This window comes from Perca fluviatilis, chromosome 14 (genome assembly GCF_010015445.1).
Source record: "Perca fluviatilis chromosome 14, GENO_Pfluv_1.0, whole genome shotgun sequence".
NCBI classification, from domain to species: domain Eukaryota; kingdom Metazoa; phylum Chordata; class Actinopteri; order Perciformes; family Percidae; genus Perca; species Perca fluviatilis.
Window position 1 is genome coordinate 35,774,082 of NC_053125.1, and position 19,410 is coordinate 35,793,491.

The 19,410-nt window shown below is 41.6% G+C and overlaps 1 protein-coding gene and 1 pseudogene across 1 annotated transcript; one reads left to right on the plus strand and one right to left on the minus strand.

Annotated features, from left to right (window-relative positions):
• The window catches only part of LOC120572754, a 572,223-nt pseudogene that overhangs the window by 233,489 nt on the left and 319,324 nt on the right, over nt 1–19,410 (plus strand).
• Nucleotides 801–14,508, minus strand: LOC120573496 (zinc finger protein 397-like). Its single transcript, XM_039823254.1, has 7 exons — nt 14,375–14,508; nt 12,154–12,248; nt 11,547–11,641; nt 8,832–8,921; nt 7,016–7,167; nt 3,559–3,724; nt 801–2,195 (listed from the first exon to the last, which is right to left on the minus strand). Exons 1-7 carry the CDS (start codon nt 14,506–14,508, stop codon nt 1,632–1,634), a joined length of 1,296 nt encoding a protein of 431 aa, XP_039679188.1. The 3' UTR covers nt 801–1,631.

Sequence of the window (19,410 nt, forward strand, 5' to 3'; positions counted from 1 at the left end):
TTTGTAAAAATACGCTAACGATTGTGTCATAACTAAGTGACTTACTGTTGCACAGTAGAGGAATTACCGTATAGTACAGGAGAAGCTCTCAGGCAGTTTCGACTTACATTAGCTGTTTAGGTTTAATTACGAATGTTAACTAGCATGTTAGTTAGCAATAATTAGTCTGTGCTTATGTTATCTCCTTACATATACCTACACTCTCCGTCTCTGTAAGATTGGAAATGATTGAGATTTCTCTTGGCACAGCTACTAGAAGACTTACAACTTTCAGACACGTTGCTCACGTCACATTTACGTTGTCTCTGTCAGTTGGAGGCTGCGCAGTAAAGGAAGAGATCACCGGAAAAGTGCTTCTAATAGCCTTCACTGGTCTCCGTCCAGAGCAACGGGGTCTATTGGTCCATTTTATATATGTCAATGGAAACACCGCGGCCACACTGCTGTGAAAGCTGCCCCAACATCATTTATCAGAGTCTGGTTGTCACAATATCATCAACAGATTTAAAACCACATTCAGTCACAGAAAATACAAACAGGGAATATGAAATGTCAGACAAAGATTATTAAATGAAAGTCCACAAAGTAAGAAAAAATAATTAATTATACAATTAAACAATAAAAAATGGCCAACTTCCAGTATGTCGTTAATAATGAGAGGAATGTATATAGCATAGCAATATTATTATTATAGATAGATAATAGATATTAAAGTGTACTCGGTTCTGAATTTCTGCTGCTTTCAGTATTCTGCTGAAATACAACAAATGTTTGTTGGACTGAAGACAAACGAAAGGAAATCATTTACAACAGTTTTTTATTGAACAATTTGAACATTGAATTAAATATAAAAGTCAACACAAAAAAATGTCAGTTTCTTTTTAAAGTGTTATGTCCTTCTGATATTATCTTTCAACTAACACAAAAGACCTCTGAGTGTACTTTACACATCGCGATACGTCACAAAATCAGCCTTTCGCCATTTGTAAATTGCGCCAGTTGATATTGCGATGACAATACAAAAAAAGGTTTATTGTGAAGCACTAGTCTAGGTCTGTTCATCCTAAAGTCCTTAAACATGTATTCATAAAATGAAAATTATACTAACTTCCTGTCAGGGAATAAAAAAGTAAACATAAAACATATGTAATATGTTTCTAAAGATGAGAACAATGGGCCTCATTCACCAAACGTTCTTAAGAACTAATGTGTTGTTTAACACCCACTTATGCAGTTTTCACAAACATTCTGGCATTCACCAACGCAACTTTGTAAGAAATTGTGTTTTCTAGTCTCCATTTGTTCCTTTACTTGTTAATCTTACACAAATAAGATAAGATGGTAACAGCTAGGGGTGCAAGGGATCACAAAACTCAAGGTCAGGATCACGGTTTGGAGTCATGGATCAGATACATTTTTGGATCCAAGTTGAAAAGATATTATAGTGTTATATTATAGGCAGTTGTGTTCTTTAGTAGTGTTTTAATCCAAACACGATCTTTTTCCTAAACTTAAATAGTCGTTCCTGCTGGTCAGCATTCAATGTGGAGAGAAGATCAGAATATAACAACACAGCTATCAGGACATGAGGAGGAGGCAGGAGGAAACAGCTTGGCTCTGAAACATGTTCACTACGAGGCAGTGTGAATGAGCTGGTGTCTTTTAAGGTGACTACTGTGAGAAAAGGTTTTCCCACATTGTTCACACCAGTACGGCTTCTCTCCAGTGTGAACACGTTGGTGGACTTTAAGGTTACTACTCACAGAAAACGTTTTCCCACATTGATCACAGCTGTACGGCTTCTCTCCAGTGTGGCTGCGTTGATGTAATTTTAAGTGTCCCTGTTGTGTGAAAGCTGCCCCACATTGATCACAGCTGTACGGCTTCTCTCCAGTGTGAATGCGTTGATGTCTTTTTAGGTCACTCTGTTGTGTGAAAGCTGCCCCACATTGATCACAACTGTACGGCTTCTCTCCAGTGTGAATGCGTTGATGTGTTTTTAGGTCACTCTGTTGTGTAAAAGCTGCCCCACATTGATCACAGCTGTATGGCTTCTCTCCAGTGTGAATCCGTTGATGGTTTTTTAGGTTACACTGTAGTGTGAAAGCTGCCCCACATTGATCACAGCTGTACGGCTTCTCTCCAGTGTGAACTCTCTGATGAACCTTTAAATATCCAGATGTTGTGAAGGATTTGTCACAGTGCTGACAGTGGTGACGTTTGGGTCCCTCTCCTCCTCTCCGTTTCTATAGCAACAGACAAACAGAGAGAGAGAGAGAGAGTTAGTGAACTACCTTCTTTAAACCCTGAACTTGCTCTCTCACTCACAATTTTCACTCTTCATACAATACATTCATGAAAATGTGTGCCAGTTGCAGACATGTTATTAAGGAAGCAAATGTACTCTCATTGGCTATCAACAAATGGGGAAAAAAGGAAACATTTGTACACTCTTCAGTTAAATCCCAGTCAAATCTTTTGAAATACATACATTATTATTATCTTTTTTATTATTTTATTGGGGGGGCGGGGGGCTTTTGCCTTTATTATAGTGACAGTGGATAGACATGAAAGGAGGAGAGAGATGGGGGATGATACGCAGCAAAAGGCAGCAGGTCGGATTCAAACCCGCTGCAGGACTCAGCCAACTAACGCTCTTACTGGGTGAGCTAGAGGTCCGGCAAATACATACATTAATTGATGTCAAAATGAAGGTAAAGTTGTTCTGGTTGGAGACATGTTACTATGGAATCCATCGGGCTCAGTAGTGTGGACATGAGGTGTAAACTTAGCAAAAGATATTCATTTTAAAAACTAAACGTAGTAGTGTAAATGTAGCCCAAGTCTCATGTTAGTAGCATGTTAAATAGCGTTAGGTAACCCCCCCAGGCTTACAGAACTGGTTTGTTGGCAAGTTACCAAATGGCCGTTAACGAGGTATTTTTTTTTTTTTCAACCAGAGGGGTATTGCACAAAAGTAGAATTTACATATAAATCCAGGATAACTGATAAAGCGAGGCTTGACCGAGTCTGATCAGAACATCCTGGCATCTAGCCAGACTGAGGAGGAGTGACCGCAAGGTCGATAACAAATAAACAAAATAAATTAAATTAAAATACAATAAAATGGAGAATATGCGAGCAGCAGCTTCTTCTGGAAGTTTGATGAAGTGAAACACATTATTTGTAAAGAAGAAACACGGCCGCTGTAATGAACCAGCGAGAGAAAGCGTGGCAGACGATGGCGAACCGCCTGAAACATCATAATCATACCATTCAAGGAGTTAGCCTACTAATCATTTACACACATTAACAGTTGTAGCTAGGGCTGCACAATATATCCTAAATGTTGTGTTAACTTGAAGTGGCTAAACCTCGTGGTGCATTCAAAGTTATTGTAAAATACCCTTTTTCTCATGTGTTATGGTCGTTTAACAGCAAGTTACTGGTGAAATAAGTTATAATTGTTATGTTATTAATACATTGTTCATCAACAATAGATAGATTGATTGATTTCTGGGACTCTTCAGTCTGGAGTAACCTCTTTCCTTCACTCACCTCCTCCTTCCTCTTGCTCCCTCGCTCCTCTGAGTCTCCCTCGCTCCTGACAACTTTCCTCTTGCCCTCCTTCTTCTTCTCCTCCTTCTCCTTGTGTTTCCGCATGTACTCGGCGATAAGGTCGGGGCAGTCCAGGTTGTCTTGCGGCTCCCATGTGTTATCCTCACTGAAAAGGTGAGTGCAGACAGCAGAAAATCTCCTCAGGCTTTGTTTTTAGGCAATACATTCTCACCCTATTTGCTAAAAATCTATCTATCTCAGGACCAAGAACACCATGTATTAATATTATAGACTCATACTTACTCTGAGAACCCCTTCCATTTCAGCAGAAACTCTATTCTTCCCTTCACCACTCTGCATTCCAAAACCTTCTCCACCACAAACTCCTCCTCCTCTTCCTTCTCCTCTTCCTCGTCTGCTGCTGCTGCTGCAGCTGCAGGTGGTGCGGCAGGCTCCTCCTCCTCCTCCTTCTTGCCCTTCTTTCCTGCTACGGTCGCCAGCTTGACGTCTGCTGAGGGCTCCTTTGGTAGACCCAAGGGGGAAACATGCAGAGATAATGATACAAGGGTTAGAAGAACTAATGGGAGGTGGGAGTGAATTATAGTTGACCATGTTTTACTATATTAAAATGTTCTGTTTGAATGGAGAAAACGCAAGACTTCAGAGCAGTGTTTCCTCTATGTTGATTTTATTGTGGCGGCCCGCCATGGCTTAATTTCCGCCATGGTATCAGAAATAGGGCAGATGCACAATGTAGTCGCGGTTGTCTTTTAAATGATCCTGCTGACATAACGCAACCCCCCCCCCGTTGGCTGCCGCTCACATTTAACAACAAGTAGAACTATTGGGGATTATATAGGGGGGGCGCATTTTTTCTTTACATTATTTTTTTTTTTTTTTTTTTAACAAAAAGTTACTTGTGAAATAAGTTATTATTGTTATGTTATTATTACATTTTTAGTAAATCATTTAAATTCCTCCCTTTTTTGTACTGATAATGTAATGAAAATGTATCCGATCTGTGACTCAAAACCGTGATCTAAACCGAAACGTGAGTTTGGTGATCCATTGCACCTCTACTATTTTACATGTATGTATATGCATGAGCATATTGCAATGTGGAGAGTCATTTATATATAAATCCTAAAAGACATTTGTGAAACCCTCTGTCTGCATTCATTAATATTGAGATTAGATTTCTGGGACTCTTCAGTCTGGAGTAACCTCTTTCCTTCACTCACCTCCTCCTTCTTCCTCTTGCTCCCTCTCTCCTCTGAGTCTCCCGAGGCCTCACTGACAACTTTCCTCTTTCCCTCCTTCTTCTTCTTCTCCTCCTTCTCCTTGTGTTTCTGCATGTACTCGGCGATATGGTCGGGGCCGTCCAGGTTGTCTTGCGGCTCCCATGTGTTATCCTCACTGGAAAGGTGAGTGCAGACAGAAGAAAATCTCCTCAGGCTTTGTTTTTAGGCAATACATTCTCACTCTATTTGTTAATTCGTATTATTCCTTTTTTTCTATTGCTATTTTGTAAGGTTATTTGCGGGTCTGCAACTTAGTGTCAAAATACCAAACCTTCAACTTTGAGGGCATGATACAATGCCGACATTTATGCTGTAGATTAGCGTTTTTCAATAAGTGAGGCACGCCTCCCTTCTGGGGCGCCAAAGAGCCACAGGGGAGGCGCGACACGCAAGAAAAAAATAACTCTGTATGCAGCTCTATTGATATCGGTATTTGTGCGTGCATGAATTAGCTTTAAAATGCATAATTTCCTTGTTCCAAGTCAACTGAAGTCAGCATTAAGGGAGGAGAAAGGACCCAGCAAAAAACGTAGGAAATATGATCCTGTGTACTTAAAGTTAGGTTTCACCTGGTCGGGGTCCGAGGCTGCACCTCTGCTGCAGTGTGTGGTCTGCAAGGAGGTGCTAGCAAATGACAGCACCTCCACCTACTTGTGTGAGTGTGGGTTTTCTGCACTGACCCTGATTAAAACCAAATACAGATCAAGTCTGCAGGTGGAGGACGACTTGTGTTTATTTCTCTCTGCAGTGCAGCCCCGCATCGAGCATCGAATCAAAAGCGCGGCCTCCTCGTTCCCACTGATTAAACTGAACCTCAAAGTTGTGTTGTCTTGAATGCATTGGTTGGGCCATAGAGTTGATGCCGCTCTTGTAGCACAAATGATGTGAATGGTGCATTTTGTTTGTTGTTTAAATCTGAAGTTTTATGTGGCTGAAATCGTAAAAAAAATGTGATGAAAATATGTGAATCTGTTCGATCTGATATCATGCCTTCAATGCAGTTAAATGTTATCGTGAACAAACAGCGTTGTCGTTCATTGATCAGAGAGCTATCCATTGTGCTGATTTTGTTCAAGACGATGTGTATCTCCTTCAAATGTGAGCTTAAGGCCCAGACACACCGCGCTGATTTCAGCCGGCAGGTGTCGGCGGCGGTAGCTTTGGCGCTGATTACACACGTTAAGCATGTTTTGTTGACTTGTGGATAGGCCGACTGTTCAGTCATTTTAAAAGTAGCCTCAATTAGGCCTGCATGAAGTTGGAAATGATTTGCTGTTGCAAAGAATCGTTTATGAACGCACTTTTTTTTTAAATGTCTTCAAATACAATATTAAACAAAATTTACATTTTATCACTTGTTATTGAAACTCATCATTGCCTAAAACACACAAAAGATGTCATTTACTGCAGAGGCGTGTGTTGGATAGGGCAGGCGGAGGGGATTTAGGGGAAGGGGGGGGCTCGGCTTACCTACTGATCACTGGCTTCAAGTGCCTCAAAGAATTGAATTCAAAATACTTTTGCTGGTTTTAGGGGCAAAATACATTTCTGATCTGCTACTACACTATGACCCACCCAGACCTCTCAGGTGGTCTGGGACAGGTCTACTTCCTGTCCCCAGAGTCAGAACTAAACAGGGGGAAGCAGCGTTCAACTTTTATGCTCCACATATCTGAAACAAACTCCCAGAAAACTGCAGGTCAGCAACAACTCTCAGTTCTTTTAAATCAAGGCTGAAGATCTATCTTTTCGATGTCGCCTTTCTTTAAATAACTGTTCATTTCTTTTACTGAAGTTACAATGTTGAAATTTGAAACTGTATGACAATCTTTATAAGCATATGAAGAGAAATTCCTATTTATCTGCTTTTATATGTTTAACTGTTTTAACTGCTCTTTAATGTTTAATTTGTTATACTGCACTGTAACTTTTATTCTCATATTTTATCTGTTTAAAAAATTTTTTTATCTGTTTTTATGTAAAGCACTTTGAATTGCCCTGTTGAAATGTGCTATACAAATAAAGCTGCTTTGCCTTGCCTTGCTCTAAGGGGAGGCTCATATTCACCCAGTTTGAAAACCCCTGGTGTAGATTATTTGCAATTTGTATCTCAGGACCAAGAACACCAAGAATTAATATTATAGACTCATACTTACTGTGAGAACCCCTTCCATTTCAGCAGAAACTCTAGTCTTCCCTTCACCACTCTGTGGTCCAAAATCTTCTCCACCTCATACTCCTCTTCCTCCTCCTCTTCCTCTGCCTTCTTTCCTGCTACAGTTGCCAGCTTGACGTCTGCTGAGGGCTCCTTTGGTAGACCCAAGGGGGAAACATGCAGAGATAACGATACAAGGGTTAGAAGAACTAATGGGAGGTGGGAGTGAATTATAGTTGACCATGTTTTACTATATTAAAATGTTCTGTTTGAATGGAGAAAATGCAAGGGCTGATGAGGTGACCAATCCATAGGACTTCAGAGTGTCAAGTATCTCCTGCATTAAAACTGAAATAACTACTAAAATGTAGTGTTGTCTTTTGGGGAATAATTGTAAAGATTTACAAAGAATATGTCTAACGTTACACCATTTTATATCTAACTGGGATGTTTTGGGAGCGATTGTGGCAGGATTGCTGCAGACGAAGTAACGTTACACAGGGTGATACACTGGTAAGAGCTAATTACGTTTAGTCATGTATGCAGCTCATTTAAATAGCTCACTTTACCGTATTGTAGGGCTGTCAAAATTGCTCAAAAATGACGTTCAAATATTCCCTCTAAAAAAACACAGAATATTCGAACTATTCGAACATCTGGTTGCACATGCATCCAAGGTGGCGCACGACATTGTGACGTCAAAATGATGTAATATCCGGCCGGCGCGGTCGCGCATGGGTCTTTTTTTCAGTGGCGTGCGACAAAGTGGAAACAGGAGGCCTGAACGAGTTCGCCGACAATCGGATGTCAGGACTCTCAGAGTGACTGCTCTCTTGTAAACTTACTGGGTTAAGATGAGTTCTTTTATGGTGAATGAAAGGCTCGATCCGACGAAGTAGGTCACTGAATCAAATCTAAGCATTAACAGCAATGCTGCTGCCAGTTCTGCCGTTGTTAACCTTTTTCTTCTTCTTCTTCTAGTCCGTAGAAAGAGCAACGTCGATAGCCTTTGCTCATTAGCGCCACCGCTGTTCAGGAGAAGACTGCAGCTAGTGTCGCGAGCACCAGCGCAGGTATAAATAGTCACGGAGATCTCATGATGTCACATTTGTATGTTCCAGCTGGGCTGCGTTTCAGGCGCGCTAGCAAAGCAGACAGCCAGACAGCCTCTGCTACCCCGAGCGTTTTTTTCCACATTCAGTACATAATAATATATCTAATAAATGTCTCTGATTTTTGTTATAAATTATTACATGACGCTGAGATTTATTTAACCAATAAATGCCACTTTTTTTAACAGTAATGTAAAAATGGTGCATAATGTAACGTTAAAGGTCCCAGGACAAAACATTTTGTAGCCTAAAAATGCGTCACATCACTTAGAGCACCTTTAATGTTAAAGTTGTTTAATGTTAAAACTCATAAAGTGAAATTTTGATAAACCCCAGATTGACTCACCATCTTGGTGCCGCATGTCTCCAGCTCCTGAAAATGACTCCGTGTGTTTTTCCTGTCTGTGTCTCTGTAATCCGTTTTCTGTGTCTTTTCATTTCAGTCCTCCCTTCACCGTCCCTCTGCCTCCAGTCAGCTTGTCTTCACTGTCGGACATGAACTTGTCATTTTCTTTTTATGGAACTTTTTCCGACGGTTTTGTCGCTTTTTTAAAAACTTTTCAACGCTTTTTTAATTCATGGTAAATAAACCTAATTTAAATGAAATTATAGCTAATTCTTGAGTTTGAAAAACAGCAGAAATTATGAGAAATTATTTTGACTAATAGAATAGTTAAGACCAGAGGATGGTGAGTGGCGTCTGACGGAGATGACTGCGGCGGCTCTCTGCTGCAGCAGCGGCCGGGAGGTGTCGTCTCCCTGCCGGATCACAACAGAGCGGTGTCCCGGTCCTCTCTGTCCGGTGGAGACAACATGTCTCAGTCAGTTAAAACAACCACTAACTGGCTTCTCTATTAGCCTCCAAGCTAGCACTCCACACTGACTTTAGCTTGCGCTCTGGAGAGCTATGTGTTGGTACACGATCCGTTCTGCCTGCACAATCCATTCTGCACATGCGCAAAATGTTCGCGCATGCGCTGTTGTACGAGGATTTACGACACTGCACGATCTGTTCCACGCTTCCGGTCGAAAGCCAAGCTAACATTAGTTTAGCTTAGGGCTGCACAATTAATCGAATTTTAATCACGATCACGATTTTGGCTTCCCACGATCAAATTTGCGTGATCGAGCGATATTTAAAATGTGTCATAGAACGCTCCTTATCAAAGTTTTTGCAAAGCCACTCTAGCGCTCCATAAACCACTGTCTGATCACGTGCCTCCATGAGCCAATCAGAGTTGTTCCCTGCACCGCGCAGCTTAGTTTCTAGATGTAGACAGTCACAGAGGACAGAGTAACGTGAGGAAAATTCCACAACAGGTAGCAGTCGCTCATCATAAGCCGGTCACGTTTACTAGTTTACCAGTAAACGCAACATTTTGTCCCGTCTGTTTTGTTTTTCAGACAACAGCAGTGACCAGTGCTAGTTTGTGTCTGTTAGCTCATAGCTTTAGCACCAGACTGTTTGACGTCCCGTTGTTGGAAATACAGTAACACTACACCGTTTAGCTGTCAGTATTTTAGCAGTGTTTAATCCAGTTACTACTGTGGCTAACGGTAGGCTAACGCTACCTGCTCTGTAACGTGTTATTAGTGTTTACTGTAGCTAACAGTAGGCTAACGCTACCTGCTGTGTAACGTGCTATTAGTGTTTACTAGCGTGACATGCAGTGATGTTTATGTTGCCTCTAACGTGGGTTTCGGAGCATCAGAGCGCAACGCAGACATGTTAGTAGCAGTGTAATGAGCCAATGAAATCCGCGTTGCTATTTCGTCAGGTAGATACCTTACGGCAAACGTGCATGTATGGAAAGCGGTCGCACAACAGCTGAAATGGCATACTCATTCACAGTATCCTTCAATAAAGGAGGAATGTAGCACAATATGGATGTAAAAGCAGTTATAATTAGCCTATGTGACAATAAAATTTGTTTTGGTTAAATCAACAAATAATCGTGATAATTAATCGTGATCTCAATATTGATCAAAATAATCGTGATTATCATTTTGGCCATAATCGTGCAGCCCTAGTTTAGCTAACAGCTAATTTGGCTAACCGCTAGCTGAGACAGCATGTAATAACTTTAAAAGACCCTCAAAATAAAATGTAAAAATAAACGTTAACATATATAACAGCTGTTACGTCAGTTCTACTTTACTTGTGCTCATTTAAAATACAATCACTCAATACTTGTCTTTATTGTTATTACTGTAAAGTCTTAATTTAGCTGTAGCCTGCTTTTCCCATTAAGTTTGACTTAACGTCATTTTAGACTTGAATCTAGCTGTCAGCTAGCGGTTAGCCGAATTAGCTGTTAGCTAAACTAACGTTAGCTTCCCGGTGGAGGCTAGCCATAGGCTAGCGTGGAACAGATTGTGCAGGTCATAAACAGTAATATCTTGCGCATGTGCAGAACGGATCGTGCAGGCAGAACGGATCGTGTACCGACACAGTAGGCCCGTTCGAGATGAGCCAGATCTGCGCAGAATCGATCACCGGCGATCGCCGCCCAATGCATGCCGGTTAGATTCTTGTCTGACTTGATCCCGACTTGCTCTGACGTCATGCACACGTGGGCAACGATAATCTCACGAGACCAAGGCGGCCGCAGTTCTGAGACGCAGGTAGCGCAGTTGCTTTTCACCAACTGCAAGAGCCAGGCGGACGCAGGCGGACCCAGGGGCATGCTGGGAAACGCCGGCCTCTCAGCTGATCGAACAGCTGATTTGTTCAGAATCGACTCAACATGATGACGTTTTATATAAACTTTTTTATTGATTTTGAATCGGAGGGATTTTAACTGCTATTTGTCTGATTTAAAGGCTTATTGTGTACAGAACACATGTTGTGAGGCTGATAGTTACATTTAGAAGTCAGAGAGACTAAATCTGATCAGATTACAGATCATCTACAGTCTGTTGGTAATTAAAATCAGCAACAGATCGCATGTAGAGAATTTTGACAGCTACTCTGTCATAATAAAATCAACTGGAGACTGTGTAGGAGCTGATATATGGGTCTGATAACATTTTATTAAATCGGAATCGGACCACAGTGTTTCTGTCACTTCCTGTTGAGCCTGAATGCTGCTGGAATCAGCTGGAAACTGTCCGACTTGAGAGCGGACTTTTGTCACCGGCCCCCGCTACTGCCGCCTGCTCTCGTCTACTTTACAGGCGAGGCGCAGTTCATCTCGAACGAGCCTTATGTCTGGCAATGCTACACTGACTGCTAACGATGCTAGCGATGCTAACGATGCTAGCGGGCTAACGACGCTAAGAGCCGTTAGTATAACAACGTCTACAAACTGTGTGGATGTCAAACGATATTAACACATATAGACACACACACACACATATGTTTACCTTCTGTCCGGTTCAGTGGGTGTAATCAGCGGTCCGGTAACGCGGACTTTTTACCGGAGAAAAAGAACAGATTCTCTTCTGATCATCAGGATAACGGTCGCTGTCCTCTTCACCGCCGAGGGCCCGCCCCTCTGCCCTCATAACGACAGCTGATTGGACGGGAAGTTAACAGCAACCAATAGAATTAAAGTAGGTCAAGATATTTAAAGAAAAACAAAACTATTTTACTGTAACACTGAAGACACATTCAAAATTAATTATTTAACCGTTACAAAAAAAAAAACGGAAACATGATATAATATAGAGTATAAATAATTAAATCAACCTGCCACATGTGTAGTAATAACAATAACTGAACTTTTCTTTCTTAAATATTATTTAAATATTTGTGTGTGTGCGTGTGTGTTTGTGTGTGTGTGTGAGTGTGAGTGTATTTCTTGTGTTATTATTGTATGAAATGATTGTTTAAGTTATGATAAATGTTATCAAACTCCAATAACAGAAATATTATTTCAGGGAAAACTCCAGATGAGGGTTTAGGACCAAAATCCATTTCTGATGTGCTGCTCCATTCTGACCCCCCCAGACCTCTCAGGTGGTCTGGGCCACGTCTACTTCCTGTCCCCAGAGTCCCAACTAAACAGGGGAGAGCAGCGCTCACTTTCTCTGCTCCACACATCTGGAACAGACTCCCAGAAAATCTCTCCCTTCTCGGAGTATTTGGGCTGGGAGGCCGAGGTCCAGGGTGGCTTCGACCTGAGGAGGAGGAGGAGGGTGTCTGGGAGGAGAAAAGGCTGATGAGAGGCCCTCTCATTACTACAGTCCCTGACATAATGAGCTGGCCTCTGGTAGTGGCCACAGAGAACTGCTCTAAAGTTGTCTTTGTAAAGGCCTTTTAGGCTTTACTTCAATATGAAGTTTAAAGGGTTAAAGAATGGAACATTACTGAAAGCCCTCTGATCATCGCCTGCTCCATTCTTAATGAAGATTTATCACTATTTCATCACTCTTTCTGTGGTGAAGGTCACATGACACAAAGTGGAGTTACCTGGGATGTTACTCTGTATATGTTCAGGGCTTTTACACCTTCAAATACTTTAATACTTGCAGATGGAAAACTACTTTAATGTGACTACAACTTAATTTTTTAATTCATATCACATTCATTCCTCCCAAACACTCCTGTGTGGCGTACCTCAGGGCCTATATAACATCTTAAAAACATCTTAAAGACCACAGATATGGAGCAACTCTCTGACTTTATAGATGAATTACTCAGCTTCGCCTGAACTTATTAAAACGGAGCAACATGTTTCTGTCTTCAGCAGGTTAAAACCTGGTCTGGACTTTATAAATGGGCTTTTGGTTTAAAGTAGCCACCCTTTGCTTTTTTTAGTAATAAGGGAACAAAATTCCACTAATGAACCCTGACAAAGCACACCTGTGAAGGTAAAACCATTTCAGGTGACTACCTCATGAAGCTCATTGAGAGAACACCAAGGGTTTGCAGAGTTATCAAAAAAATCAAAAGGTGGCTACTTTGAAGAATCTAAAATATAAGACATGTTTTCAGTTATTTCACACTTTGTTGTTAAGTACATAATTCCATATGTGTTCATTCATAGTTTTGATGCCTTCAGTGAGAATCTACAATGTAAATACTCATGAAAATAAAGAAACCCATTGAATGAGAAGGTGTGTCCAAACTTTTGGCCTGTACTGTATGTGCAATTTATAAAAGGTTTCTAGTGTCAGTGTGTTGGCCGTGCTGTGGCTGCTTGAGCTTTTTCTTCAATCGTGTGTTGAACATGATCGATGAATGCTGCTACGTCAGAGCGGCCAAAGCGTCAATAAGCTTCCCCGTACTTTTTGACAAGCGTCCTCGACAGGGCGGCCAGAACTTCTTTGCAGCTCAAGTCGGCGGCGGTGTGTACGTACAGTTACAGTTTGGGCCTCATAAAGCCCCAAAAAAGTTTACACTACACTCTCTCTCACGCACACACACACACACACACACACACACACACACACACACACACACACACACACACACACACACACACACACACACACACACACACACACACACACACACACACACACACACTCACTCTCTCACACACACACACACACACACACACACACACACACACACACACACACACACACACACACACACACACACACACAGAAAGACACTCACACAGACACACACACACACACACACACACACACACAAACACACACTTTCTACATGCTGGATTGTAAATATTTAAATAATATTTAAGAAAGAAAAGTTCAGTTATTGTTATTACTACACATATGGCAGGTTGATTTAATTATTTAGTCTCTAAATTATATCATGTTTCCGTTGTTTTTGTAACTGTTAAATAATTCATATTGAATGTGTTTTCAGTGTTACAGTAAAATACAGTTGTTTTTTAAATATCTTGACCTACTTTAATTCTATTGGTTGCTGTTAACTTCCCGTCCAATCAGCTGTCGTTGTGAGGGCAGAGGGGCGGGCCCTCGGCGGTAAAGAGGACAGCGACCGTTATCCTGATGATCAGAAGAGAATCTGTTCTTTTTCTCCGGTAAAAAGTCCGCGTTACCGGACCGCTGATTACACCCACTGAACCGGACAGAAGGTAAACGTACATGGGTGTGTGTGTGTCTATATGTGTTAATATCGTTTGACATCCACACAGTTTGTAGACGTTGTTATACCAACAGCTCTTAGCGTCGTTAGCCCACTAGCATCGTTAGCATCGTTAGCAGTTAACTATTGCCAGACATAGCTCTCCAGAGCGCAAGCTAAAGTCAGTGTGGAGTGCTAGCTTGGAGGCTAATAGAGAAGCCAGTTAGTGGTTGTTTTAACTGACTGAGACATGTTGTCTCCACCGGACAGAGAGGACCGGGACACCGCTCTGTTGTGACCCGGCAGGGAGACGACACCTCCCGGCCGCTGCTGCAGCAGAGAGCCGCCGCAGTCCTCTCCGTCAGAGCCACTCACCATCCTCTGGTCTTAACTATTCTATTAGTCAAAATAATTCATCATTTCTGATGTTTTTCAAACTCAACAATTAGGTATAATGCCATTTAAATTAGATTTATTTACCATGAATAAAAAAAGCGTTGAAATGTTTAAAAAAAGGCGACAAAACCATCGGAAAAAGTTCCATAAAAAGAAAATGACAAGTTCATGTCCGACGGTGAAGACAACACTGTTACGGTTAGGACAGAACGGACCCAAACGCAGAGCTCAGCAAAAAGGTAATTTATTAATTTATTAGAGATTAATATTTATTAATTTATTAGAGGAAGAAGGGGGAGTGAGTGGGGAAGGTGGATGCCAGGGAGGAGAGCCCGGGCACGGAGAGTACAGAGAGGCAGAGCCAACACAGAGACTGACAGCAGAACATAACAGAACTGAACTGAACTACTGAACAACATGTTGATTTTCATAATTATTTTTGAGTCACTATGATTCACGCTAGAATTCATAAATTAATAAAAAACAATGTTTGAAAAAAACAACAACTCCATTTAGTTTGTTATTAAAAGTCCCATGGCATGAACATTTCACTTTATGAGGTTTTTTAACATTAAAGGTGCTCTAAGTGATGTGACGCGTTTTTTAGGCTACAACATTTTCTGTCATGGGACCTTTAACGTTACATAATGCACCATTTTACATTACTGTTAAAGTGGCATTTATTTGTTAAATAAATCTCAGCGTCATGTAATAATTTATAACAAAAACCAGAGACATTTATTAGATATATTATTACATACTGGGTTCAGGTTTTTATTCCAAAACGCATCAGACACACACACACACACACACATACACACACACACACACACACACACAGACAGAGGTGCGGACGGAGCGAAGTTACTCTAGGATAAATAGCTTGGAAATTATTTTTACAACTGAAATTAATTGTTTTGTTAAAAGGGAAAGTACAGAAAAAAGGTACCGTTGGGTACCGAACCAAACGTCAGGTATCGGTAGTACCGGCATCGGTAAAATTGTGAACAGTACCGAACCCTAGCCACATGTAATATAAGATGAAGTTAACTGTTGACACAATACGGTAAAGTGAGCTATTTAAATGAGCTGCATACATGGCTAAACGTCATTAGCTCTTACCAGTGTATCACCCTGTGTAACATTACTTCGTCTGCAGCAATCCTGCCACAATCGCTCCCAAAACATCCCAGTTAGATATAAAATGGTGTAACGTTAGACATATTCTTTGTAAATCTTTACAATTATTCCCCTAAAGACAACACTACATTTTAGTAGTTATTTCAGTTTTAATGCAGGAGATACTTGACACTCTGAAGTCCTATGGATTGGTCACCTCATCAGCCCTTGCATTTTCTCCATTCAAACAGAACATTTTGATATAGTAAAACATGGTCAACTATAATTCATTCCCACCTCCCATTAGTTCTTCTAACCCTTGTATCATTATCTCTGCATGTTTCCCCCTTGGGTCTACCAAAGGAGCCCTCAGCAGACGTCAAGCTGGCCACCGTAGCAGGAAAGAAGGCCAAGGAGGAGGAGGAGCAGCCTACAGCAGCAGCAGAGCAGGAAGAGGAGGAGTATGACGTGGAGAATATTTTGGACCACAGAGTGGTGAAGGGAAGAGTAGAGTTTCTGCTGAAATGGAAGGGGTTCTCAGAGTATGAGTCCATAATATTAATTCTTGGTGTTCTTGGTCCTGAGATACAAATTGCAAATAATCTACACCAGGGGTTTTCAGATTGGGTGAATATGAGCCTCCCCTTAGAGTAGGTAAGCCCCTTCCCCTAAATCCTGTCCGCCTGCCCTAACCCACACACGCCTCTACGGTAAATGCCATCTTTTGTGTGTTTTAGGCAATGATGAGTTTCAAAAACAACTGATAAATTTAAATATTTTATAATATTGTATTTGAAGACATTTTATTTCCACAACTTTAAAAAAAAAGTGCATTCATAAACGATTCTTTGCAACAGCAAATCATTTCCAACTACATGCAGGCCTAATTGAGGCTACTTTTAAAATGACTGAACAGTAGGCCTATCCACAAGTCAACAAAACATGCTTAAAGGGGTGATAGAATGCAAAACCGATTTTACCCTGTCATAGTTGAATAACGACAGTTCGGTGGGTAAATAGGACATACATAGAAGCTCAAAATCCCATTGACCCCTTTACTATGAAAATCTCATATTTTGAAACTGCCGCTGAAAACGGGCGAACCTCAACAAAGCTGGAAGTTGACGTCAACCTCCCAAAAACCCGAACCTTTGTCAGCCCATGGGTGACAAAGGGAACGGTCACGCCCCAACATTTACATAGGCTACACAACTGACCTGAGATCAGGTAGTCTTCTGAATCTAGCTAGGTCACGCAGATCTCTGCTATTCCATTACAAAATTCACTTCTGAGACTTTTTTATGCGAGAAATCAACTATGTAAAGCTCAAATATGGGCCGCTTTACGAAAATGGATGGCTAATTGCAAATTTTGTCCGACTGTGAGTCGGAGTTCAGCGCCGGTGCTGCCTGTGTTGCTGCCTCGCCGCCCGGCCTGCCTTCCTTCACAGACCCCGGCCTGCTGTAAGGTACTTGTTGCTCGGCGCACCGGCGCTGAACTTGCAATTAGCCATCCATTTTCGTAAAGCGGCCCATATTTGAGCTTTACATAGTTGATTTCTCGCATAAAAAAGTTTCAGAAGTGAATTTTTTAATGGAATAGCCCGATAAACAATGTATAACTTTGCAGTGTCTGAAATATGAGAGTCTCCCATGTGTTTCTATGTAGTTTGCTCAAACCAATCAGCGCGTAGCTCATTCGGAATATTCATGAGCATACCATATTTGGAAGAAAAGCTCTTGTTCCAAATAGAGCCATATTCACAGGGTAGCTAAGGGCCTAATAAAATAGCATTCGGGCAATTTTCAGCCCAACCAATGTTACATACCCCATTAGGAGACCTTAAGGAACAGTGTAAAATACCCTATATAATCATTCTATCACCCCTTTAACGTGTGTAATCGGCGCCAAAGCTACCGCCGGCTGAAATCAGCGCGGTGTGTCTGGGCCTTAAGCTCACATTTGAAGGAGATGCACATCGTCTCGAACAACATCAGCACAATGGACAGCTCTCTGATCAATGAACGACAACGCTGTTTGTTCACGATAACATTTAACTGCATTGAAGGCATGATATCAGATCGAACAGATTCATATATTTTAATCCCATTTTTTAACGATTTCAGCCACATAAAACCTCAGATTTAAAGGAACACGCCGACTTATTGGGAATTTAACTTATTCACCGTAACCCCCAGAGAAAGACAAGTCGATACATACCCTTCTCATCTCCGTGCGTGCTGTAACGCTGTCTGACGGCTCCAGCATTAGCTTAGCCTAGCACAGATCCTGCAGGTAACTGGTTCCAACTAGCTTACTGCTCTGAATTGTGACAAAAGTGACCAAATAACACCAACATGTTCCTATTTACATGTTGTGATTTGTAGAGTCACAGCGTGTACAAAAAACAACGTAACATGAGACACAGCCGTCTTCTATCCGTAAACAAACTGGGAACTATATTTTCAGACAGGCTTTCTGCGAGCATATCACTCCGCCCAAGTACTATATTCTTCCGCCTGAGAATATAGTTCCCGGTTTGTTTACGGTTAGAAGATGGCTGTGTCTCATGTTACGTTGTTTTTTGTACACGCTGTGACTCTACAAATCACAACATGTGAACATGTTGGCGTTATTTTGTCACTTATTTGGAGCAGTAGGATTACTGGAACCATTCACCTGCCTGTTCTGTTATGGGCTGATGCCGCTGGAGCCGTTGGACAGCTTTAAACGCCACGGAATAAAGGGTATGTTCGACTCGGCTTTTAAACAACAAACAAAATGCACCATTCACATAATTTGCGCTACAAGAGCGGCATCAACTCTACGGCCCAACCAATGCATTCAAGACAACACAACTTTGAGGTTCAGTTTAATCAGTGGGAACGATGAGGCCGCGCTTTTGATTCAATGTTCGATGTGGGGCTGCACAGCAGAGAGAAATAAACACAAGTGGTCCTCCACCTGCAGACTTGATCTGTATTTGGTTTTAATCAGGGTCAGTGCAGAAAACCCACACTCACACAAGTAGGTGGAGGTGCTGTCATTTGCTAGCACCTCCTTGCAGACCACACACTGCGGCAGAGGTGCAGCCTCGGACCGCGACCAGGTGAAACCTAACTTTAAGTACTCAGGATCATATTTCCTACGTTTTTTGCTGGGTCCTGTCTCCTCCCTTAATGCTGACTTCTGTTGACTTGGGACAAGGAAACGACGCATTTTAAAGTTAATACACGCACGCACAATTACCGATATCAATAGAGCTGCATACAGAGGTATTTTTTTCTTGCGTGTCACGCCTCCCCTGTGGCTCTTTGGCGCCCCAGAAGGGAGGCGTGCCTCACGTATTCTTTCTTTATTCTTTATTCACAATACCACTTGAAACATTACAATAATACCGCTGGGGGGGTACAAGATTAATTGGGTAGAGTGAATGGGTCCCCCAAAGAAGCTAGAAAAGCTTATAGGTGGGGGCCCATGATTCAATAAAAATTAGTGGTACAGACTATAGAATACACAATTACCACAAATGATGATGACTAGTTGCAGGCGAGAGGCGCACCAGTACATACATGACATTACATACAATCATACACATACATCCCAGTAGTCCATGAAAAAAACAGTTTTATATTAAATGTAGGTTAATAAGAAATATTTTTTTAGTTGTCTTTTAAAGTTGGAGATTGAGGCCATCATCAATCCCGTTCCAAATCTGCGGCCCACTACAGACAACACTCATACTGGCGCGCACATGTCGGCGAC

Coding starts and splice junctions, on each gene's coding strand:
- LOC120573496 (XM_039823254.1), bottom strand. CDS start 14,508: ATGGTGAGTGGCTCTGACGGAGAGGACTGCGGCGGCTCTCTGCTGCAG. Junction 12,249..14,374: donor GGTGGAGACAACATGTCTCA/GTCAGTTAAAAC, acceptor CCTCCTCCTCAG/GTCGAAGCCACCCTGGACCT. Junction 2,196..3,558: donor GGAGCAAGAGGAAGGAGGAG/GTGAGTGAAGGA, acceptor CAGCACTGTGAC/AAATCCTTCACAACATCTGG.